The sequence below is a fragment of the Acanthaster planci genome, linkage group LG20 (assembly GCF_054643075.1).
Source record: "Acanthaster planci isolate LZ-2023a linkage group LG20, COTS_SCS, whole genome shotgun sequence".
Taxonomy (NCBI): domain Eukaryota; kingdom Metazoa; phylum Echinodermata; class Asteroidea; order Valvatida; family Acanthasteridae; genus Acanthaster; species Acanthaster planci.
In genome coordinates this window covers 11489003-11513404 of record NC_141796.1, presented here as the reverse complement: position 1 = coordinate 11513404, position 24402 = coordinate 11489003, and the positions used below count along the sequence as shown (strand labels likewise).

At 39.5% G+C, this 24402-nt stretch overlaps 2 protein-coding genes across 3 annotated transcripts; both read left to right on the top strand.

The window, feature by feature from the left end:
• Nucleotides 1-785: 785 nt before the first annotated feature.
• LOC110987352 (uncharacterized) lies at nt 786-5893 on the top strand. Of its 2 annotated transcripts, XM_022250017.2 has the most exons (5): nt 786-955; nt 1268-1393; nt 1822-4101; nt 4401-4607; nt 4925-5893. In XM_022250017.2, exons 1-3 carry the CDS (start codon nt 899-901, stop codon nt 2026-2028), a joined length of 390 nt encoding a protein of 129 aa, XP_022105709.1. In that variant the 5' UTR covers nt 786-898; the 3' UTR covers nt 2029-4101; nt 4401-4607; nt 4925-5893. The 2 variants fall into 2 exon arrangements, with proteins under 2 accessions (XP_022105709.1, XP_022105715.1); XM_022250023.2 differs by lacking the exons at nt 786-955; nt 1268-1393 and having other exon boundaries at nt 3928-4101.
• Nucleotides 5894-7333: 1440 nt separating this feature from the next.
• Nucleotides 7334-23990, top strand: top3b (DNA topoisomerase III beta). The gene is made up of 16 exons (XM_022250026.2): nt 7334-7640; nt 8516-8590; nt 9672-9749; nt 9967-10086; nt 10680-10847; nt 11462-11596; nt 11759-11871; nt 12079-12279; nt 12490-12691; nt 13415-13597; nt 14188-14397; nt 14946-15163; nt 15598-15778; nt 16403-16602; nt 17256-17361; nt 21563-23990. Exons 1-16 carry the CDS (start codon nt 7482-7484, stop codon nt 21791-21793), a joined length of 2580 nt encoding a protein of 859 aa, XP_022105718.2. The 5' UTR covers nt 7334-7481; the 3' UTR covers nt 21794-23990.
• The last annotated feature ends 412 nt before the right edge of the window (nt 23991-24402 follow it).

Here is a 24402-nt window from a genome sequence, read left to right as displayed (position 1 = left end):
ATAGAAAAGGATTGTTGTTTGAGATTCATCTATATTTTCCCCTAAAACTCTCACACCGAGGGAATTGTCAATTGTTTGGTCGAAAATGCCTAGCCTCGCCCTAACCTGACACAGGTTTGCCTAAATTTCCCAGCGTAGTCCTATAAGTCCAATAAGTTTTCCTTTCAGAAATATTAATGCAGTGTACACCACACATATTTACAAGCAATAAACCAAAAATGTCGTGGGAATAAGCCTTCCCGCTTGGACGTGGAAGAACACTTTGTCACTACGGGGAACCAAACAAATAAGTAATGCTTGTAAAACGGTGCTGATTATCACATGACTTTTAAATATTCTGTATCTGTCCAATCCTTCCCGCCATTATCAGGTGCTGCTTTGCAATGCAGACAGTGTGGTCCGTTTTATAGCTCCATGGTGCGAACAGTTTATCTGTCTTGCTATCGTTGTAGAGCACGAAATCATGCTGGGCTATCTTTATTTAACACTAGTGTTTTATAATATAAATTTGGAAAGACGCCACTGACAACAAATCTGTGTCAGGAAACATCCTGAGAAAATCCTTCAGTACAGCTTCAAGTCTGCCATGTGTTACTATCCTAAACTTGTAAATTAATTTGGTAGATGAGGACCAACTCACTCAATATGTGTATGACATATAGCTTAAATTTAGAGTGACCTTTTCTGCTTACAGCTTCACAATGTTCGATCAGGGCCAAAGTTCAATGACGTAGTTTGGTGACGTAGAGGCGCGATAAATCGTCACATGACGAGTTATTTTTAACAACTCAAAACCGGTATATCATACTGGCAGAGCCAGTAACACCATTTCAAGCAAACGCAAGAATCTATCCTCACATTTCCTTTGTTTTTAGATTGTCCAATCTTCAGTGTCGAAATGCCTCTGCATCATCATCACCACCACCATCACGGACACGGACTCTTTGGTCACCATGTATGTAAATGTGATGTTATTTCAGGCAGGTGTAATACCGGTAGGCTCATTTAAAGGAGATGATCGTGTGCATGTTGACTATAGAATACCAAAATTGAAATTGGAACTATCAATCTCACGAACTTTGTCGATGAAAATGTGCAGTGAAAAATGAATGTACATAATGGGAGAGTTGAATCTGTGCGAGAATAAACACACGCACTTATACTGTTACTCGATAACTTTGCTTTAGGCCATCGCCAATAAGCGTAACACTGACAACGTTGCTGCAAATTAACCTGTTACCTGATGTTATCCGCAATTTCTACACAGCATCACCACCACCACCATGGACATCATCACCACCACCCCGGTGGCATCATAACTGGTCTAGCGGTAGGTGCTGCGATTGGAGCTGCGTCTCGTCGGCCCGCACAGCCAACCGTTGTACATGTACAGGTGAGTCGTCAGCATTACGTAACTTAACATTACATTTATGTCACCCACGAGTTCTAATAGACGTTATTCCTGTCGTCTATTTTTGATCTGCATGAGTAGCCTTGAGTGTGTCCGTCCATGGTGGTCCGTCCATATCTAGTAGAATTTCTGACGATCAAGACTTGGCCGTTGTGGCTTATACGGCTCAAAAACATTACGTGGGCAGATGGTCTGCTCTTCATGTTTTCATTAGGGCCTACATCACATCAACACTGCTACATACAGGAGGTTCTTCACATCTGAATCGATTAAAGTTGTGCCTGTCGTCAATATCAAGATTGGTTAAATTGTTCAGACTCAATACCTTTTTACATTAGAAGATGCCGAAATCATCAAACACCGCCATGGACTGAATTACGAATACCTTGTCTTCCTTGTGTCATTTTCAGGCTCCACCAGCTGTTGTGCCTGCGTATCCAACTGGACAACACCCACCACCACCGCCCCCCATGCAACCTGCTCCACCTCCCTACTCAGTAGCCCCACCGGCCATCCAAGCTGCACCCGCTGCCCCTGCATATCCGTCCACGCCAGCGTACCCCTCGGCACCAGCCTATCCTGCACCACCGGCATATCCTCCACAGTACCCACACTGAACATAAAAACTGGAAATAAAACCGATCGAGCATCTCCGTTGAAACTTAAACACTCCGGTATAGTCTCCGAACGAGTTGAGAAGCAATCCGTAGATACGTGTTTTCGTTTCCAGGGTCACTGGACACTAAGTTTCATTTCTCTTCGGGACATGTAAGCTCACGATGTCGAAGAGTAAATTTCATTATGCATTGCATGCAAAATGCATCTCACTTGAGTCGTAAACAAACCAAGAGGAAATAATTTGTCGTTTATGCATTTGCCTGTTTTTTTATACGCAATTTCTGGCATGGAAAAGAATCTCCATGAAGTTGTTCAAAGGGCCAAAATTTTGCGAGGAGGGAAGTTTAGCATATCATGGAGGATGCATTCTGGGTAATTACTACTTAACCCCATTTAAAGTCCGCAAAACGGACTCGAATTTGCAAAAGACAGTTTGTATCATATTTTCATTATTTCATAACGATGTAAATAATGTGTTACTTATCACTAAAAGTAGAAATCATTTCAGGAATAAAGACAGATGAATAACACTTCGTGAATGCTTCTATATTATGTATTATTGAGTACGATTATTTTTAAATTGTCAATTAATGATGTTGAATGTCATTAACTGTTCCCTTTTATGCAATGTCAAGTCCAAGTGGTTGTAGGAAACATTGCAAGAAAACTTTCTCGATGAGGGTTCCTTGGGGTCGTCATGTCTTTCACACTGGTGGGAATTTCAACAATAGTGGTAATTCTTTGATCAGACGAGGCAGGATTTCAAAAGGAAAGGGGACAGACTCTTGCTCTCAAACTTTCGGCATTATGCACGCGGATTAACAATGTTAATATTACTAAAGGTCGAGAACCGTGTAACCTAAAATTGAAGAGGACAATTGCTTATCTACAAATTATTTGCTGGTAGTGAATGTTCGATAAAGGGATGTATCTAGCACGGAGCGGGGAACCGGGAGTCGGCCAGATCGTTACTGAACAAAAACAGAGTTAAATCGCAACAGTCATAGAAAAAAGGCATAGGCGCAAATTGCAGGGGCAAGGGGAGTATTTTTCACCCCTTCCCAACTGTCTTTGGGGGGGGGCATTCCCCACCTTTTGTGGTAAGCAAAACATTAAGGCGGATTGTGAAGAATTTCTAAGACTTCCAACCACTGAAATTCATATAATATCACTCCAAAAGGGGGAAAATTAAAGGTGCGGTGTCATACGGTGTCACCTTCCACTTTTAAACTTTCATGGCCGGACAAGTCATCCCCCCCTTTCCCGTCCCCCAATTTCCAGACAAATTTACGCCACTGAGACGAGAATATCAGGCCATAGACGGCCTAAAATGGTCTCATTGTGCTTGATGCTGACAACTGTGATTTCTGCGTCTATCAATTCAATTTGGATCTGGCATTTTTTATTTTATTTTTTTATTTTATTTAAGAGTTAAAATGTGTTATTTCAAGAATTTGAGGTTACATTCGACGCTTTTGAAGGTGACGTCACAAGAGTGGTTTGATATGTTCGATTTGAACATAAACATTTATGATACCTTTATTAACACCGTGTACCTCATATTAACACCGTAATCAGGCATTGCTTCAAAAACATACAAAGATAATGCGCCTCGAGGTATCTCCAGAAGGATTTCATTTGATTTCGCGCTAAAAACGTTTATTTCCTACCTGTATCTACGTAAGTTGCACGTTGCCTTGGCAACATGGTCCAGTTTCCCTTTTGAAAAACTTGAACTCTGAGCAGAAAATGTTGGGCTATTTAACTGTTTACTTAATCTTTTTCACCATACCTGTTATCCCATAATTGATCTACTTAAATTCAATGACGTATATACAACGCACGGTCGGTCAAGTCACGTGAGCTTGTATTGTCGGGGTTGCTTATATAGGGCTGTGATTTGGAGAGATGTTTCACTCCAGCATTTGTCATCAAAACACCAACAACGGTCTTCCATTTTCAAGGCCTAAATTTATTCAACTACAGCGTCATCCACCATGAGTCATCACCATGGACACGGACATGGCCATGGCCACGGTCTTCTGGGAAACATCTTCGGTGGAGGCCATCATGTAAGTCTTCCTTAAATCTTTTCCCAAGTCCGGATCTGCCGTTTTGCAGGTTTGCAACAAAATTGTTGTTGCCATTCTGTATGGGGTCCTACCTTTTTAGTTTATCCAAACTGGAGCCAAGTTGATCTTTTTTTCGAAGTTCCATGGATGGATACCACACTTAACAGACCGCCCAAAGGTGCGAAGCCACATATAATATCTGTTGCTTTTTATTCCGACCCCCTTTAATACAGAAAATAAACCGAACACAAACAAGTTTGATGTTGAATTATTTGTTTTGCTTTCTCATCTTTCTCTAGCACGAAAGCCACCAGGCTGCTCATCATGGCGGTCATCATGCTGATCCACATCACCACGTTGACCAGCATCACCACGTAGATCCCCATCACCACGTTGACCCGCATCACCACGTAGATCCCCATCACCACGTTGACCCGCATCACCACGTAGATCCACATCACCACGTGGACCCACACCACCATACCCCTGTGCATCATGACGTGCACGTGAGTATATTATCCAAATTCAACTGCCCCAAAAGAGACAAGATATCAAGTTTTACATTCATCAAATGAGTTTCCCTTTTCAGTTTAACAAATTCATGAATATACTGTAAGCGTAGACAATTAGTATCTTGCTCTCTTCAAGTAATACACACCCTGCATGATAACAAACAAAAAAGTAAACATTACAAAAAGGGGATACATGTAAAATGCGATCGTATAAATGCTTCGTGCCAATCTGATTGTATTCCCCCAGATGCGGTCATGTGTGATCAGTCGGCGCAATCTCCTTAATTTGTCTCCTTTGATTTCTCTTGTAGCATCATCCTCCCCCACACCACGCCCCCCACCATCACGGCCATCATCACTGAACACGTGACGACTGGATCAGGTTGAAAGCACCTTGCGATAATTGATTGATAAACCAGCACCCGTCAACTTGAAATCACTACAGCACCAAGACAGGGATGTGGGTTCAAGTCTGAATTTTTAATGTTTACTTGTAAATCACTACAGAGCTTATTTCCATGTGTGTTTGGATGACCACCATTACCATTGGAACAAAATACACAATGTCATGACCTATGTCTAATTGACTTTAACTGAGATATTGAGTTTTTAAAAGTCTTCTTTGATATCTGTGATTATTCTACTGTCATAAAAAATTGTTTTGTCGCTGGATGGAATGGAGTGATCGAAGTTCAAAGAAAAATGCCATAAACAATTTCATAAAAGTGAAGCATAAATTGTTGCTACGTGTATATTCCTTTTAAACTAGGGATAACTTTGAGCTCGTCCAAACCTTACAGATAAGAATCCTATCCCTTCGATGCTTCATGCGCAGCAAATTTGTTAGCATATGCCCACCATAGCAATTATGAAATTTCGTTCGCTGCAGCTATGCAGAGTCAATAAATCCTGCTGTAGTCTTCCAATGTCACTTAGATATTGTTGCTTTATTAGAAAGCAACTTTTCCATAATTTTGTATTCTTAAACTTTATAATGGCTTTATATATGGTTAGCAAATTTCTGAAATTTGGTTACCGTACTGATCCTGTATAATTTTTGCTGGTACGCTACGCCTTAATCGTTAATTAATCTGCATGAAATAAATATTATCTGATATTCCAGTATAACGAATCATTTACAAAGAAATTAAGCATTTTTTATGCAATTCCTTTCAACGAGCGGTTTAAAATTACATGAAGTTACTTCTGGAGTAATGTACTGTAGTTAGTTAATATGCTTGTAAGGAAAATGTTAAATAAAGCTTACTTCATCGACAAAACTGAACCTCTCCAGTTGTATCATGTACGTCTTATGCTTTGAAAAACTTGAGAAAGTAGACGATAAGATTGCTGAACCTCATGACTTCGTGAATTGGTTTCCTACATTCAACTATAAAAAGGTCTTTTTCGTCCCACAGCTGTGACATGGCGAATGCATATCTTGTTTTTTTACATACAGATTCATGTAGAAAACAACTGAAGCTGTAGACAAATTAACCCGCTAAAATGTGTTCTTTTTGTATCAAAAAATAAATAAAGGATAATCTCATTGACCTCTGTCAGGATGGCAAAGTCTACAGGCAAAGTACTTTATCAAGTGCCACATCTTTTTATGTAGCCCGAGGAGCTGTGTAAAATTTTATTCCGCGTTAAACAAGTCGTTATCAGTCGAAGTTTGATGAATACGGGCGTTTCACAATAGTGCACCTCCAATAGTTTGCAACTGACGCGTTGGCCAATCACAATGCGCGAAATTTTTCGACCTAAAGCGCGTTTGGAAAGGGTCGACAAATTTCGCGCGTTGTGATTGGCCAACGCGTTGCAAACTCTTGGAGGCGCACTATCGTGAATCGCCCGTATTCTTTACCAACTTAAGCGCTGCTCAATAACTTCCCGGAACGCAAAATTCTCTACAGAAATTATTTGAAAGTAAGTGTACTGGGTTGGTTTAATTGATTGCAGTCATTTTTGCACAAGGCTGAATGGACTAGACACAAGTCGCACTGTATCAGGGAAAAGACTTATTTGGCCTGCTTGATTTTTTTTTTCTGTTTTAAAAGCCCAAACCCTACTAAAGTAATGATGTGCTGCGAAATACCTCCAACATGCGCGGAATCTTGTTCAAGGCCAGATTTGGGAGACCAACTGGGTCCCTATCCACCCAAAAGAAGTCATGTTAAGAGAAATGTAATGCGAGGGTAGCGAATGTTTTGGTTTGTTTCATTTCCATTAAACATATTTAGGCTCCCCTGAAATTCTTGTCTTGTCATTAATCTTTCAATTTCTTTTCAATTTTTTTGTGGGTTAACCAATCACATTTTTAATTATTCCCATAAAAACAAAATAGCCCGCCGAAAAGTGTTTTTTCCGAAGTCTGATTGCATCCCTTTTCAAGTGGCAACCCTCAACTTTCTGGGGCACTTGGGACCATTTTTCAACCGTAGTTTTTAGCCCTTCTGCTCTCAGTACGAAAGCTCAAGACCCAGGGAGTTGATTCTGGCAAAGATTTACACAATCTCACCATTTTGGGAGCCAAACAATTTCCTTGTTCAAAAGATACTGGGGGGGCACTTTTAATGCTAATGAGCATTTTCTGAGCAATTTCTTCACTTCATTGGCTTTTTGAAATGAGTGGTAAAATTTCGAATAAATTTGCCCAACTTTTGACGTTGCAAGCTCTTTTGTTTGATCAGCATTTCCCATCATGCAGTTGATGAATCAAAATGGCGACCTCCATTGCGTATCTGTTGTCAATACGGAGTCTGTAAGTTTATTGTGATTTCGTCTTTTATTCCTGTAGACAGAGCGTATGTATATATCAGAAATAAAGAGTATTCTAGGTAGACCAATAACGTCTGAAAAACCAGAATGAAAGTTGCTCTAATGGTGGCTGAAAAGCCCCAACTTGCACAGTCACTTGCCAAGATTTTGTCTCGTGGGAATCTGCATTCGAGGAAAGCGTCTAATGGAGCGTGTTCTGTGCACGAATACACAGGAAACTTCCGTGGAGAAACGTGTAGATTTAAGGTAAGTCTATGCATTGATAGGGGCGACAGGGTAGTTTTCACTCCTTTAAATAACAAATCTTTAAGGCCAACTAAAGAAAAAATTGTTTCTCAACCAATTTTTTTCAGGAAAGAGGAGGAAGCCGTGGTTGTCATTTTTATTTTTTCATTATGGCCAAAATTTTAAGATTTCAGGCAATCTTTGGTTCAACGGAATGTCTGTATAATAAGTGAATTTGTGTTTACACCACGCACTTTATTACCACTGAGTACACCTGAACATACAACCGTAGCAGAGACTCTTACGGGAGCACTAAAATGAATGGTACATGTAGCTAAGCGAGCCACGTCATGTAGAAAGTTACCAAGAGACTCTGCACTCAGAAGCAAAGGACTCGCACAGACATCATATACATGTACATGTAAATGCATTTCCAATGGAGTGTTAGGGATTGAGTTTTTATTTTTAAAGACATTAATTGTACTAAATGAAAAATTTGAGAAAAAATGCACATGGGTCCAATTTCAAAAACAGGAAGCGGGCGGGGATGAGAAACATTTTTTAAATTTTACTTCGTTTGATAAAACTTTTACATTTTTTAGTTTTGAAATAAAATGCCAGATACCTGAAATCACTTTACTTCCTGTGTACAAACCCAATGAGACCACTGTGAAAAGGCTAATTATTTTTTTAAGTAAATGGTCCATTATTTTCCCTTCTGAATTTGACCTTTTACATTTTTTTTGACTAACATACATGTACATGTAATATGGCTTTCTGATGCTGATATACCACTCTAGGGAAAAATAGATGTCTCTGTATGGAACTCTTCTGCAGTGTAAAATACTGCTATATTTGAATGAGTTGCTTCATGTCTTTTTGTTTTTAATTTACAGTTTACTTCCGTTTGTGGCCATGTTATGGGCCTTGATTTCAATGCTCGATACAACAATTGGGACAGAGTTGACCCAGTGAGTATGCCTTAACAGATGTGGGTATTAATTTCAATAAAGAAGGTATCCAGGACAGTCCACCAAAAGCAAAGTGTTTCATAAGCATCATTTAACACAAATAGACAACTACTGGCGTGCAGGGTACTGTACCGTGAATTGGCTTTGCTGTTTGTGAACAACACGCAAAACACACGTTGCTTTGGGGTTGACACCGACTGTAGCTCATGTGATTTAGTGGGCACAGGCGGTCAATCTTCTGTCAGTTTAACCACATGGCACTGGGGAGCCCAGAGTCCTTGGCCATATATTCATGGCTGAGGTGCCCAAAATCGGAACAAAGGAACTTGGCCTTGTAACAAAAGACCGAGCTGCTAGGTATTGCCAATCAGTTTTCATATGCTGTCGGCACATGGTGTTGGCCTTATTGGAGGTAAACTGTCATAATGGTAAGGAGCATACAGTATACCATTGATTTCTGCATTCAGCGACTACTGATTATCAGCGGGGACAAAGCACTCCAGCAATGAGCGATACAATACTGCTGCACACTAATCTGGCCGCATACGTAAAAACACCACTGTCATTCAGCAATGTCCGGGGCCAATTTTGGGAGAAAAGGAAATTATGCAACACAACCTGGGCTCTCTTTACTGGATGGCAGGCCTTGCTGTAATACTCAGGCATCCATGGAGGTTGCCTGTCAGATTAGAGCAGCCATGAGATAGTCATTGGTGTGGGTATAAGCATCCAGTAAATGAAGATATGAATTTTTGAAGAATTTTGAAAAAGTGGAAAATCATGAAAAATCTCCCTAAAAAGCGTCCCGCATGTGCAAACTCCACCTGGCAGGAAGTGGTTCACATAGGTTTGCCTGGCTACTTTGTATTTCAAATAATTTGTCACTCTTATTCACTGACTCAAATTTTGATTTATTCCATGAACAAAATTAAACACCAAGTAAGTAAAAGTCCTTACAGATCAAATTGGTCTCAGCTGTTGGCAAAATACCACTAAGATGTTGTTGCTACATGTACATGTATTTAAAACACACCACCTATTACATAACAAGGTGTTCTTGACCTTTTCTGTCTTACTCTAGGTGGAATTGTTTGCTGCCTCCACAGAAAAGAAAGAAGCTAATTCCAAGCTACAAATTCCACGACTTCTACAGCAAGAGGTTTGCCTTGCTATTGAATAATCCACATTGAAACAACATTTATCGTAAAAATCTGAATTGTCAAAAAAAAGTGAATTACACTCGCAAATTATAAATAGGATACAAATAGGATCTGTAAATCTTTTAAACTTTGAATAAAATTCTGCAGTTTCTGTATTTCATCAGATTCTAGAGTTCAAGACTCTTATGAATGTTTATGTTTGTTGTATCTTTGCAGGGGAGGGGTGTGGACTATCTTATCCTTTGGTTAGATTGCGACAAAGAAGGAGAAAACATATGCTTTGAGGTGATAGACTGCGTTGGTCCTGTTATGAATAAGAACTCCATGAGACAACAGGTGAAAAGTGTGAGGAGGGTGTCGGATTGATGGAGGAGGGAAGTAAATGGGTGCGACAAGGGAAAAAGTGTTACTAAAGGGGAACTTGAGCTGGAAAATGGGCATAACTGGCATTAAGTCTGTGATGTAATTGATGGTGTAATTAAGGTAATCATGGGAAGTACAACTTGCTTAGAAAATAATTTCTGTCTCACTGGGAGACTTTGAAACACTTGGTGACAGCAGACATACCATTCCTTTTTCGCAGTATTGTGCATGCTCAGAATTACGCACACGTACATGCTCAGAACATGTAAAAATGACTCGTATGATTGCCACCACCAAAGTCTTCTTTTCTAGTCTCAGTACACGTCTCTACATTTCATGAAAAATTATGAAAAATTTAGCTGAGCGTCCACTCGCAAAATAGTTTGCCCTTTAAGGTACTCATGACATCTTTGTTGTCTGATGTGCAACTTACATTGCAAATACATTTAATGTGGTGAATCCACTTTCCTGCTGAAAGTCAAATGCACCACGTTACCTGTAACCATGAAGAATTACAGAACTCTTGGAGTACCCGTTAGCTGAAGATTCCAAACCCTTCCTCACAGGTCATATTCCGAGCCAGATTTAGTGCTATCACTGACAACGACATCAGAGGCGCAATGGAGAGACTCGTGGAACCCAACAAGAATGAAGCATTGTCAGTTGATGCCAGACAAGAACTTGACCTCAGGATTGGTTGTGCCTTCACGAGATATCAAACTAAATATTTCCAAGTAAGTGTGTATCCTGACAAAGTTGTAGAAGACTGTCTTGGAAGAATTTAATACCATCATGACCATCCAGTAACCTGCTTAGTGTAATTGTTTTCTGCAAGGTGCCATTAATAGGTATTGTCTTCGGATGATTATCCACCCAATCTGTACTTCACTGATTTAATTTTGGTCAGTTTTATTAGATTCTGATTTCTTTCTCTATTTGCACAAATCTGTTTTTCCAATTTACCCTGAAGAAGATTCGTTTTGAGTTTCAAGAATATGGAGATCGTATTTTGTGGCATTGTGACGATTTGTGTCGAAATAAATGTGCTCCAAAGATTCACACGATAATATATTGATATCTTTCCTGCAGAAATTTTGAATTTAATTTAAAGTAAAATAGCTGTTAGAGATGTATAACTGACTGAAGTGATTTGAAATACACAGAAAAGTTTATTGGTCTGCAGTTTTTATCCTAGAGGAATGTTTACAAAATGCAGAAACCTACTTGTTAGTTTATATTTCCAATTGTATCCTTTCCCAACTTTGTTAATGTGGAACTTGTTTACTTGAATAAAGTACATCCCATGGATGTTTTCTTGTTTGATGAAACCTTGTCCTCTTCTGACCAGGGTAAATACGGAGATCTAGACAGTAACCTCATCTCCTATGGACCCTGTCAGACACCAACCCTTGGCCTGTGTGTGAACCGACATGACAAGATACAAGAATTCAAACCAGAACCATTTTGGGTCCTACACACTGAGGTAGAAATAACTGCTTTCAATTTGAATGGAAATTTCTCAACTGTTCGCTCTTTCAATATTTTTCAGTAAATGAAATTCCCAGAACAGACTTTAACAGAATACTTCATGTATGATTTTATTTAATAAAAAAGTTTACTCGTCGCTTCTCATTGCATATTGTAGGTAGCTCACCCCAGCGGTAGGAATCTGGTATTAGACTGGGAACGAGTCCGAGTCTTTGACCGAGATGTCGCTCAGATGTTCATGAATATGATTAAAGGACAGAAAGATGCAAAGTAAGGATGTGATAAGTTTGGTTTTGAACCCAGAACGCAAGAAGGAAAAGATGTTTAATTATCAGTGTAAATTCTTGTAAAAAGTGCTGAAATAAGTCATTTCATGTTTGGTTGAGTTAAAAGAATGGCGTGTTTCTCCGCAGGTTACACAGAAATTGGCATTTGTCTCTATTTCCTTTCATTTAACATGTTGTCTTGATTTCACAGAGTGACATCCGTGACTCAGAAAGAGAAAGTCAAACAGCGCCCTCTGGCTTTGAATACTGTGGAGTTGATGCGTGTCGCCAGTGCATCCTTGGGTATGAGCCCCCATCATGCGATGCAGATTGCAGAGAGGCTGTACACCCAGGGTTACATCAGTTACCCAAGAACAGAGACCACACATTACCCAGACAACTTTGATCTCAAGTGAGTTGACAGAATTCAGGATGTTGAAAAAAGGTCCATAGACAAACAAAGACATGGTTTCCAGCATCTGTATATAAGCAGTTGTACATTTGATCTTAGAAGGAGATTCAAGACCTAAGCTGTTTAATGAAATGTCACTTTTTCCCTAAATATCTAGCTGTTGTTTAGGACTCAGACAAGTAGTGAATTACTTTAATATTTTGTCTTTAGGGGTACCTTGAAACAGCTCCAATCCAGCCCTTGGGGTGGTGAGATTCGAGAACTCCTTGTTCAAGGAATCAATCGTCCAAGGAAAGGACATGATGCTGGAGACCATCCTCCTATTACCCCCATGAGGAGTGCATCCGAGAGTGATATAGGAGGAGAAGCATGGAGATTGTATGAATACATCTTACTACACTTCATTGCTACGGTATGTCTTGATTGGATTCTTAGTTGACCTTGGAAAGGTCATACCCCACAGTGTTGTATTTAAGAACGTGACAAGTCCTTGGACAGCATATACATGTACACTATACAGGGGGCGATGTCCATGATGAAGATGTACATCTTTAAATGTGTATCAAATTCATGCAGAATCTTACATCAGAATGGCATATTTATGGCTTTTTAAAATTGCTTTCCTTAATGATATTGCAAACATGTTAGTCATTGGCAATCCTGACAATTCTTCAAATCTGCTTTCATTTTGTGCTCATCACAAAACTGTGGAGGGGATGATTCACTAGCCTGTCCCCCCAACCTCTTCTTTTTATTTATTTATTTATCTATTTATCTTCTTGGGAATGAAACCAAGGTTTCTTCAAAAGTACCCTAGGCACTGTAGCTCAGAATCCTGAAGAAACCTGTTGAGAGGAGACACTGAGAAGAAGTTACAGTTTTAGTGGTGGGAGAAAACCTCAGAAGAATATTCTGGGAAAACCCACGAAATCAGGTACAGACGGAAAACCCAATCCACATTTTGTCATTGTTTACCCAGTTACTTATGACTGGCCTTGTGAAGGGACTTGTAACTGGACTTCTGAAGGGATTTATGAAAGGACTTGTGGTGGACCCAAACACAGCACTGTTACTCAGATGTGAAGGCACACTGAAGTGTATTAATTGATACTTTCAATTTTTGTCAACATTTTAGATCAGTTATGACTGTAAATATCTCCAAAAGACAGTAAGCTTCATCATTAACGATGAGAGATTCTTCTGTAGTGGTAAAACGGTGATTGATCCTGGCTACACAACATTCATGAAATGGCAAGCAATAAACACATCAGAGACATTACCGACATTCCAAGTTGGAGATGTTTGTAGTTTGAATGAGGTAAGTGTGAAACTTACAGAAAATATTTCTTGAGGGGAGGTTGGTCCACCTACCAAACTTCCAATCCTTCTTAGTTTCTTTAAACTTTATTTATCATTTCTGGTCAACTTTGTTCAGTTATTGTTTATTTAATTAACGTTTCCTTTTCATATATAGTTCCGTCTATCAAGCTTCTGTAACTCTTACAATTTTAGACCAAAGCATTGCTGGTTTGGAACCCATGCCTTTAGATTTTACACCTAACATTTATTGGAATAGTGCTGGTGGGTTGTCACTGAGTTTGTTAATATCCAGTGGTTGAGTTTTTGTAAGCAATAGACCTCTGGTATTGATGACGCCACACTCTTTACAGGTGTGTTTTCTAATTGTGATCAGTTCACTGTAACCCTCCCCACTCCATAAACAAGTGCACCTGTAAACAAGGTTCAATGTCATTAGTAAGTAGGTTAATTGCCTAGTTTTTATTTACTGCTGTCAGAGACGAACTAATTACATTGTTTCAATATTGATTGATTTATCGGCCTTTCCCCTCAACTTGGAGAAATTTACAACAGTCTAAGACCTTTGTGCGTATTTCCTCTGTCTTGTAGATTAAGATAATTGAAAGGCAAACCAGTCCTCCGGATTACCTCACAGAAAGTGAACTCATCACGTTAATGGAGAAACATGGCATTGGAACGGATGCTAGTATACCGGTTCATATTGAGAACATCTGCCAACGCAATTACGTCAAAGTAGAGAGTGGACGCAGACTAGTACCGACTAGATTGGGCATCGTTCTCATCCATGGATATCAGAAAGTAAGATTGTAACCACAGGCTGCTGCATGTAGATTACCTCGCTTGTGCTCTCCCAAGTAAGTCACCAAGACTTGATATATCATTGCAGGAAAGCATTGCAGAGCTCTAGGTCTTTGTTCAAATGCTGTATCGGTCAAGTTTTATTTCCATTTCTGTGATAGTTATCTAGAAATCATGGAAAACCTGGAAAATGAGCTTCCCTTTTTTCAGTCAAGAAAAAGTAAGGGAGTGTGAAAAAAATTACCTTAAATCAGGGAAAAGCAAGGGAGTGTGATAATAAATGCCTCAAATTAAGGAAAAGTCAGGGACTGATTAACCAAAAAGAGAGAATGGTCAGTCTTTTGTACTTTGTCTTTATGTCCAAACAGCATGTCCACTGGATGATTGGCTACAGTGGCTGTTCAGTGTGGACATTCCTCTATCTCTCTGTGGTCAGGAAATAATTATCCTGAAAGTATTTTAAATTCCTTAGGAAAACTTGGAAATAAAGTAGGGAATTTTGTTTTCCTGAACTGCTTGGAACCATTTAATTGTTTGACTTGTTTCAGATTGATCCTGACCTATCACTTCCTACGATGCGTTCAGCTGTTGAGGAACAGTTAAACCTGATAGCTCAGGGTAAGGTTGACTATCACATTGTCCTTCGACACACCTTGGATATCTTCACCAGGAAATTTCAGTACTTTGTGGAACAGATACAAGGGATGGATGAACTGTTCGAGGTGTCTTTCTCACCGTTAGCTGCAACTGGAAAACCACTGTCAAGGTATCACTCAATACTCATAAGATTTGGGTTGGATTATGGGTGGGTCACTTGAGACATAAAACTATCAACTCTGGTTGTTTTTTATTCATGTGCTACTCCTTCTCTTCTACTAAAATGTTTTCAGCACTCACAGTCGATGGCATTGCCGTTTCCAACTCATTGGAATTATTCTAACAATGAGATGTAAGCTGAAATTTGGACATTAAATCAGGTTGTGATATTTTCTTCCAGGTATAAGTGGGCATCTGTTAAGTCTAACTAGGTTTAATTGGAACTAACCTTAGCAGTAATTGATTTCTTCAATCCTTGGAAACTAAGGATGGTTGCAGAAACTCTTTATAGGCATGACCAGCAGGGGTAACAGCAGCCATCAGTTTGAGCATAACTAGCAACACATTACTGATACAAAGCATTTTTATTCTCAATACATGTAGGTGTGGTAAATGCCATCGATTCATGAAGTACATCTCGGCTAAACCGTGCCGTCTACACTGCGCTCAGTGTGAGGAGACTTACACTCTGCCTCAGAATGGCTCCATCAAACTGTACAAGGAGATCAGGTGTCCGTTGGATGATTTTGAATTGGTGCTTTGGTCCTCTGGGCCAAAGGGAAAGGTACATGTAGCTAAAGATAATACCTGAGAGGGTTGGGGATTTTAAAGACAAGCTTCATGCCTTTCTCTACAACCAACTCCAACCTTGTTGAACTATGCTCCCACTTATTGCCATCCGCCCTTAACAGCAATCCGATTTTAAACGGATGGCCTCTTGCGTACTCAAGCTCGCAGTGATGCAAATAGTTGGTTTATTTTGAGGAGAGGGATTTGCTTTCCTGAGAGATTTGAGGAGAGCAATTTTATAGCTCTCCTGGATTTTCTTAAAATGAAGGACTGGGGTTCTCCGGTTTCCTCCTGCCTCTAAAACTGGCCCTTCTTCCCAACTCCGTAATCTGATGCTGATTAATTAATAAAGTGTATGAATAAACATATAGTTCTGGTTATTGGTGTGAGATATAGACTCTGCGAGTACACCATAGAAACAATCTCTTTTTGGAAGAGGTGTGGTTCTTAGAAGAACCGGTGAGTGTTAGTTACCGGCACGAAGAGCCTGAGTAGCTGAAAATGCCATAAAAACAACAACAACAATTTGAGCCAAATCTGGAAAGAAATGTAGATGGTTTTGTATTTTCCTCTGTAAGGAAACGGTCGTTAGTTGCATTTTGTGCTTCTTATTTTCCAGAGTTATCCAGTCTGTCCATACTGCTTAAGTAACCCTCCCTTCCCAGAAATGCGCAAGGGAATGGGCTGCAATGAATGCACTCATCCAACCTGTCCCCAGTCTATCATCAAGCTAGGTGTAGCTCAGTGCATAGAGTGTGATAATGGAGTCATGGTACTAGACCCATCATCTGCACCAAAATGGCGACTCGCTTGCAACAAGTAAGTGTGATGATTTTAATCAATTTTTTAAAGGGAAGAGCCACCAACATCAGGCTGGATAGCTCAGTTGGTATAGCATTGGTACAGTCTTTAGAGGTGAGATTTTGCAGATTTTCAGCTGATTTCAGCTTTTTTTGTGTTGGATATCTGCTTTTTTTGCTCACTCGCTGTCTGCAAAGGTATAGGAGATTTTCACAGTTCAGCTTCTTTTTGCCTTTTTCAGCCATTTTCAGTTATTTTTTATCATTTGTCGATCTCATCCATGAGTATTGTGGAGGCCGCAGGTGCAAATCCAGCTGCAATCAATTTCTTCGTTCATCTTTATGATCATTTTTAAGCACCTAGTAAGTTTCCCTAAATAGTTTGTTTCACAATTTATGTTCAAAAAGATGTATCCTCTTTGAGTGATCCCTGTTCACAACTTCCTAGGTTGTGCTATTGGGGCGTGATCCTTCGTTCCGTGGTGTTTCAGGTTTAATGGCTTCTTGCTAGCGCTCCCTCAAACAAAGAAATTGACAAATTGGAAGAGCCACCAACATAGGGCTGAATAGCTCAGTTGGTAAAGAATCCACTCTAATGGTGTTTAATCCTGTTGAAAAGAAAAAGCTGATTGTTACTCAACAATTTTCTGAATTTTGTTAAATGTTTCTCAGGTGCAATGTGATTATGAACATCTTTGAAGACGCTCATCGTATCACTGTCTCCGATTTCCATTGCGAGAAGTGTGAGGCTGCCATTCTAGATGTAGACTTCAATAAGGTAAGTCTGCGATCACGTCCAGACTAACTTCTACTTACCAATTGAGGCCCCTCTGTCCAGAGTTTTTTATATGGTGGGCATCATCACTGGACCTTCACTTGGTTAGTGGAGGCTCCCCCTTTGCATTTATCCTTTTGGGCCATTAAAGGTCATCAACATCCCTGTAGTACCTGTTGTTGAGTTCCCAACCTTCTTCTGCTTCACGTTCATGTTTGACACCGCAAGCACCTGTCACTAAATTAATCAATAAGTGATTTCCGATTTGACGTCAGATGGACTTAATTTGATTAGTGTATCATCCGTCAAGATAATTGACAATCAATCACATCTGGTTAGATCAACTAAGACCACCCGACTGGAATGATGTTGTTTTGCATCATTCAAGCGTACAGGAATCAGTCAATCTTGCCATGCTCAGTTAACCATCATTCTAAGCATGCAAAATTTTAGCAGGTGTTCCCTTAGGATATAATTTCAACAGGTTTGGTTAGGTCACTATCAGTAATAGTCAGAATATAATGGAACTAAAAATACTGGCCCACAGGATTCAGCCAACTCACCCAAAGCAGTTGTCTTGAGTTAACATGATGAATAAAAACGGTGGATTTCTTTTGGGATACAAGACTGTTTACATCACTCCCCATCAGTGTGACAAATGCTGTGAAATTAGGGGAAGAAATCAGGTTTTTTAATTACGAAAAGGGATTGTCATTCCAATGATGGTTGATGAGTGACAGGTACATATAAGTCTTCAATCTGCATGTAACCTAGAAGCTGCAGTGGGTCATTCTACAAATCAGGGGTCCAATTTTTTTCATTTCCCTGTCACATCTGACTTGATTTTGTAAATTCAGAACAATTTTGTAATTTCTAAGAGTGATAAATTATTGCATATTACCTACCAAACAAAAAGAAATAGTTTGAAATCAACTTGAGTGATATTTCCGTGTCAAATTACTCAGGTCAGTTGTAACAGGGACAGAAAAATGTCAGTTTTGGACCCTGAATTTATAGAATGACCCAAGTACATGTATCTTTAAGGCGGATAACCTCCTCCTCCTGTAAAGGTCTCTTCTGAGAGCCAGAAGTGACCTGCTGCAGAAGAAAAGGTTTTTTCATCTCTGATTTCTTGACCTTGTAATCGAGCAGTTAATTTTGTTTCATACTTTGATCATTCTTCAAGACACATTATTGTGAGTTCAAAAGACAACCGGGAAATATCTATTCTGCAAAACATCTCTTGAGCCACTTCTTCCATTTTGCAGTTACCATGAGCTATTTTAAGCGAGGGGGGGTGTACACTGAGGTATCAAACAGTCTGGGGAATGTATTTTTCCCTTTGTTTTGTTGACATTTTTCTCTATTGTATTATTTCTGATGTTGCTTTGCGTTGCTAGATGCCATGTTTTCTGCAAGTGGTTTTGCCATGTAGGACATTGCTAACCATCAAGTCAGTCACTGCAAGTCACCACAAGTCAGTCACAAGTCAGTCAGCTACAAGTCAACTGAAAAGCTATTCAAATGAACTTTGACGCAGGCATTCCTTTGTTATTGTTCATCTCTTTAGTTCCGCACTGACTTGTGAAATGACCTGTGAGTTGACTTGGGAACTGACATGTGACTGAAGATCTACAGTTCTGTTGCTAACCTATTTGTGAGAAGAAAACTTTGCCTCTATACATGTGTGCGTTTCTGCATAACGTGTTCATGTGATACACCCTATATTTAGTGTATGCATTAAAGTACTCACTTTCATGCTAAAAGAACAATTGGAGATTGCATGGCACAGCCGTCAGGGGTAGCAGTTTATCAAGTCACCTCCAATGCCAAACATGTCAGCTCACCAATGCACATTCATTCGCTTTTCCTGTTAGAATACCTATTTTTAAACTGAAACATCAAGAATTCATCGCTCCAGGCATTATAACATCTATTAAATGCTCGAGTGACCAAAAAAAGTCCAATCCTAAGACTTGAAATTGACTCCGTAATTTAATTTGACAAGCAGAAGTTCCACAACTCTGTCGGAGGAAAGGTATCAATGACATTTCTGAAGAAATGATTAAAATTTTAAATTGAAAATATAACTTGTAGAAACAAGTGCTGGATGCCCAGTGTGATCAATTTATGATTGATGGGGCAATTTACCTACATGTATAGCGACTGACTTGCTGGAAGGAGTTGATTTATGGGAGAGAACAGCTGTGTACATGACTTCAAGTGTTTACCTACTTCAACATGGCAATCTGATCATGATTAATATATGTGAACTAATCACGTTGGTAATGCCATTTATTTTATCTGAATGATACATTCTTGTTAGTTAGCACAACTAGTTTAAAGTCAGACTTAAGACTTCATTCCTTTCGAATAAGAGAATATCTCCATAATATTAAGTCGAGTGCCACGCAGTTGATTCATCAGTGAACGTTCTGGATGTCAGGTCAAAGATTGCTGAGTGACCTGCCACGCCGAGAATTCTGGAAACTGGTTAAGTTTATTCATAGCTTAAATTACAGAGTGGCAAGATTTCAAATGTTTTAACCCAGAACGAGTGAAATTCAATCCAGGTGCTTGAAACATTGTCCAAAGTCTCCCATTAGGATTAAAACTTGAAGATGTTGTCCTTGGGCCTAACTTGTTCAATCTCCAGATGAGCACGTTCAATTTTTGAATGTCACTATCCTAGGCCAGAGACAGATCGCGTGTAAATTGTCTCTCCAATACGTAAGTCTTATTTAAGACGATTCCACAAGCTTTAGTGCTCGTAACTGCATACATTGCTGCTTACGGGAAAACAGGAAAATCGAATTAGCCTGTCCAAATTGACGTCAGAATTTCTAAGCTTATGACTGAAGTGTGCCAAAATAAAATAAAAGATCAATTTGTGTGTGAGTAGAGTTCTCAAATTTGGCAGCAGTGGAGTGCATGTGATAAATTAATCCATTAACACAGCACTTAGAGACTACAATTTTGTCCGAAGATAACTTAGCTTTTAGGGGACAATGCCACTCTTACTTTTACATCAGTGCTATTAAATGCAGCAGGGTCTTTCTTTTCCTCGCGCGTTATGCCATGCTTTTCAGCAGATATGACCGTTAGGCTGTAAACTTTTGGAACCGGTAGGGAAGGGGGGGGGTATCTGGAGGTCATGTGATGATGGTGTGATTGTATAATGTTTGATATTGCGGAATTTTTTTTAACTCTCAAGGAAAATAAGGGAATCCAACAAGCATAGAATGAGGACGAGCCATTTCTGTATTCTGATAACGCATGCTCTTCATGAGCGGCAATACGCGCGCGTGATTTTGGTCCTATCAGGACGGCCGCATACCGACACACGCCTGACGTACATATACAAGCCCAGAATATGGTCGAACTGGCGTGTTTTATTCTCGAATGACCTCACTTTTTCGAAATGCCGCACTGAATTAAAATCACTCGATATCAACGTACAAAGCGGTTAGCATGGTGGCGCCACGTGCGCATTGGAGGGGCACACATTATCAAATTAATGCATGGGTGCATTTCGACCAGTTTTAGACAATTAAGGTGGAAGGACCATTGAGCGTTCACAATGACCGTCGCGGGAGCTCCATATCGCCTCGCTAGAATGACTTTCTACCCATGTACACGTAATTAATTTGACTGATGTCGTGACAGATTAGGCCCCCAACGATCGTTGCCTCCGGCCACTTACCTTGCTAATGACCAGAACAACAGTCGTTGTCTCAAATGTACGATTCGGACACGACTTAATGGAGTGGCTACGAGGATATCAGCCTGTAACTGAGTTGGAATTGAGAGAAGTCAAGCTGAGGAAACGGTGTTTGGTATCGTGGTGAAAGGGAAACTTGTTAGAAAGATTCCCGCTTGGAACTGAGTTGAGATAGAGAGAAGTCCAGCAGGAGAATATGTTTTCGACATGCCGTTGAAAAGGAAATTTTTTTACAAAGTTTCCTGCCCAAATGTGTAGCCATGATACAGTTGGTAAACATTGAAGTCGATTTTTGAAGGAATGTTGTATGTTTGAGGGTTACATCTCCCAAGGTTGTAGGGTCTTACTAAATAGCCAACAAAATGGCCGACAAAATGGCCGACAACAGTGCATTGTTTGTTTTCATTTTATTCTTTTTATTTGGTTTATTTGATAAAGGAATGATATTATTATTATTGAATCGTTTTTCATCCTGACCAACAGACGAAAACACCACTAGCCGATAACGAAACGCATCGCTCAGGCTGTATGTTCTGTGATCCCGTACTGTCGCCGTTAATTGAAGCTAAACACGCCAGCATACACCGCGGTGGACGAGGAGGAGGGGGTAGAGGGAGAGGGCGTGGCAGGGGGCGTGGCAGGGGGCGGGGCAGGGGGCGGGGTGGAAAAGCACCTAAAGATAAAATGTCACAACTGGCTAACTACTTTGTGTAGAAACGCTGTCTCACTTGTCGAGAGATGTAGATGTCTCAAAATGATCCTGCATGCAAACTTCTCAATTCTGAAATTGTCTTTAAAATCCTTGTCCTGACGAGTTGTTGAACTCACTGAAGAAGTACCAGTCACTAACGCACTGTCATGCACGAAGGCATGTCAACTGTCTTGAATAAGTTACATTCAATCGAGAAAATGCAATGTCTCAAGATTTATCGATAAGTTTTGACTTGGAGAAGAAATCTTTACTTAGTTTGACATAGCAAAAAAAGATAACCTCTTCTCTTCGTACAAAGATTTAATTTGAATAAAAAGTAGCGAAAGGAATACAGATGTATTATCATTGAATGACTCGAATGATGTAACGAACACCTGTTTGGTATTTTTCATGTTTTAATTGATTTTACCGAAACCATATGTGCAACCAATTATATCTCTTAGACTGAAGACTGCTCACGGCATCTGGTGAAACGAGGCATTCTTTCCACACACATGATCTCTTCTGTAGGACTCACAGGAGTCAACTTGGATTCATTTATCGAAAAAAAATTGCTTGCACAACATGTAGATATAGACACATGAAGAGCTTCATCGCAAATCGCTATTTATTCATTTAATTTAAAATTGAGATTATGCACGATTGTCTGCTGTAATAAAGAAAACAATAAGGAATTATTACGTAAATTTTATACAAGTATCTGCGAAAGTACAACTCGGAATTCAACAGATAAGGTTCCAATTATCACATTTTTATGAACAATTTATAGGTCATCTTAACTCGTCTTCTTTTCTTCAAAAATGGTGGATATAGCGTTTTGCGATGAAAGTATTCATATGTAAATATATTTAACTTATCTATTCAACGTCCAGCAAACGAAACGAGGTTCCCACATTTACCTCGGAATTTAAATTTTCGGTACATTTTGCTGGATTCAGAGACTCCAATAGTTCATTGAACGTTTGTGTTGGTGTTTTAGTCGTACCTTTCCGATGCACGTACACATAATTAATTTTCATCTTAGATTAAATAGTAACATAACTTTTAACGTCTTCGATAGCCGTTTTTGATGGATGACAGCCGTCAAGGTAACATCCATTATCTCCCGAGCACAATGGTCAGGTTTTTAAATCCAAACCGGTGTCAAATGTAAATATGCGCAATTACTGAAGCTAAGAGTGACGTAGTAGTAGAGGAAGAAATTATTTTAGGCCGAATTAAAAAGAAAGCCTAATACGTTGTGTTGTTTTTTCCATTATTATCCCATGGTCTTGACCTGAATGCAGTTACCCGATGTATGCATTATGCACGTGTAGCAATGCCAAATGAACTACGTTCAATAGGAATTTCTAGAAGTGTAGTTTAGTACATTTCTGAGGCTTAGTGGAAAGAGACGTTGTCCAACAATGACGGACAAAGATACGGCTATATACCAAAGTAAGGGCCTCTTTTGTCTGCCCTGCAGAGGGACGTTTGCATATCATTGGTAGGGCCTACTTTGCAAGTCATGTCAGAAAACTTTATTACCTGATTATCCCTCTTCCGGAATGTAAAACGACAACCAAAAATAAACTCTGTTGTCAAATCTCCGACGGAAACATCTACTTCCTCGGAAATATAACATCTCTTAATTGCTCTACCCCCGAGGAGTTGTGCGAGTATTAATAGGATTGGCTGGACGAAGAAACGAGAAAAAACGGACGTAAAATACTTCATTCTTTCAGTGACATAAACTAAAGTTCAAAGAGGTGAGTCTATAAATATCTAGCAATTTGAAACACGGACATCGCGCATCCATTAATCTTTAACTCTGTTCTAAACATCCTTAATTAGTTTATGAAAACCGTTCTGCTTAATCTGGCTCATGTATGGTGCGTCGATGACTTGACAAAAAGGTCAAAGATAAATAACGTGTTTTGTTTTTTCTAATTTGACCTTTAAAAATGGGAGCTTTAAAATCGAACAGCGAAATTTGTTGACATTAGGTTGCCCGATAAGGACAAGATAAATGGACGGCATTGGGCGAAGATTGTCAATTTGATGAGATTCTTGACATGGGCAAGATAACGTTTATACTTGGAGGCTTTTATCCTTGAAAATTTCTTGTTCTTGAGTTTCGCTCCCTTGGAAATTCGGGTTGAAATGACAACTCATTGTTGATTGTTCATGAGATTAAAATTGCATGTACATATAAAAGTCCACGATCTGTAGGGCAATAGCCTTGATACAGAAGGATGTTTGATTGAGTCTATGAATTATCAGCCTCAAAACAAAAAGTCAAAAAACAAACAAACACAGTTTCTGATTGAAAATACGATTCTTGGATCTAAAACAAGAGAAGTCATAAAGTGATAGCGGAGAGCGAAGTAGCGTTGAGTTACAGCATAGCAGCTACTCTGTTGATGCAAGCAGACCATTGCAGATAACTCCACTCGGGCCAATAACACACATCCTGAAAAAAATGACGAGTGTTGATTGTGCATAATATTCCTTCTATGTGCTTGGCACAAACCCATGTCTGTGATTGATGTACACTGCGAAGGCCCCATGTAAAGGATGTATTCGTTTTACTTATTCAGAACACTTCATTTTTTTTGTACACTCTGGCTGC

Bases quoted from the DNA above. Each gene is read 5' to 3' on its own strand.
- top3b (XM_022250026.2), top strand. From the start codon at position 7,482: ATGAAAGTTGCTCTAATGGTGGCTGAAAAGCCCCAACTTGCACAGTCA. The intron at 8,591-9,671 runs GTGAGTATGCCT...GTCTTACTCTAG, and splicing joins ATTGGGACAGAGTTGACCCA to GTGGAATTGTTTGCTGCCTC. The intron at 14,398-14,945 runs GTAAGATTGTAA...GACTTGTTTCAG, and splicing joins TCATCCATGGATATCAGAAA to ATTGATCCTGACCTATCACT.
- LOC110987352 (XM_022250017.2), top strand. From the start codon at position 899: ATGCCTCTGCATCATCATCACCACCACCATCACGGACACGGACTCTTT. The intron at 956-1,267 runs GTATGTAAATGT...ATTTCTACACAG, and splicing joins ACGGACTCTTTGGTCACCAT to CATCACCACCACCACCATGG. The intron at 1,394-1,821 runs GTGAGTCGTCAG...TGTCATTTTCAG, and splicing joins CAACCGTTGTACATGTACAG to GCTCCACCAGCTGTTGTGCC.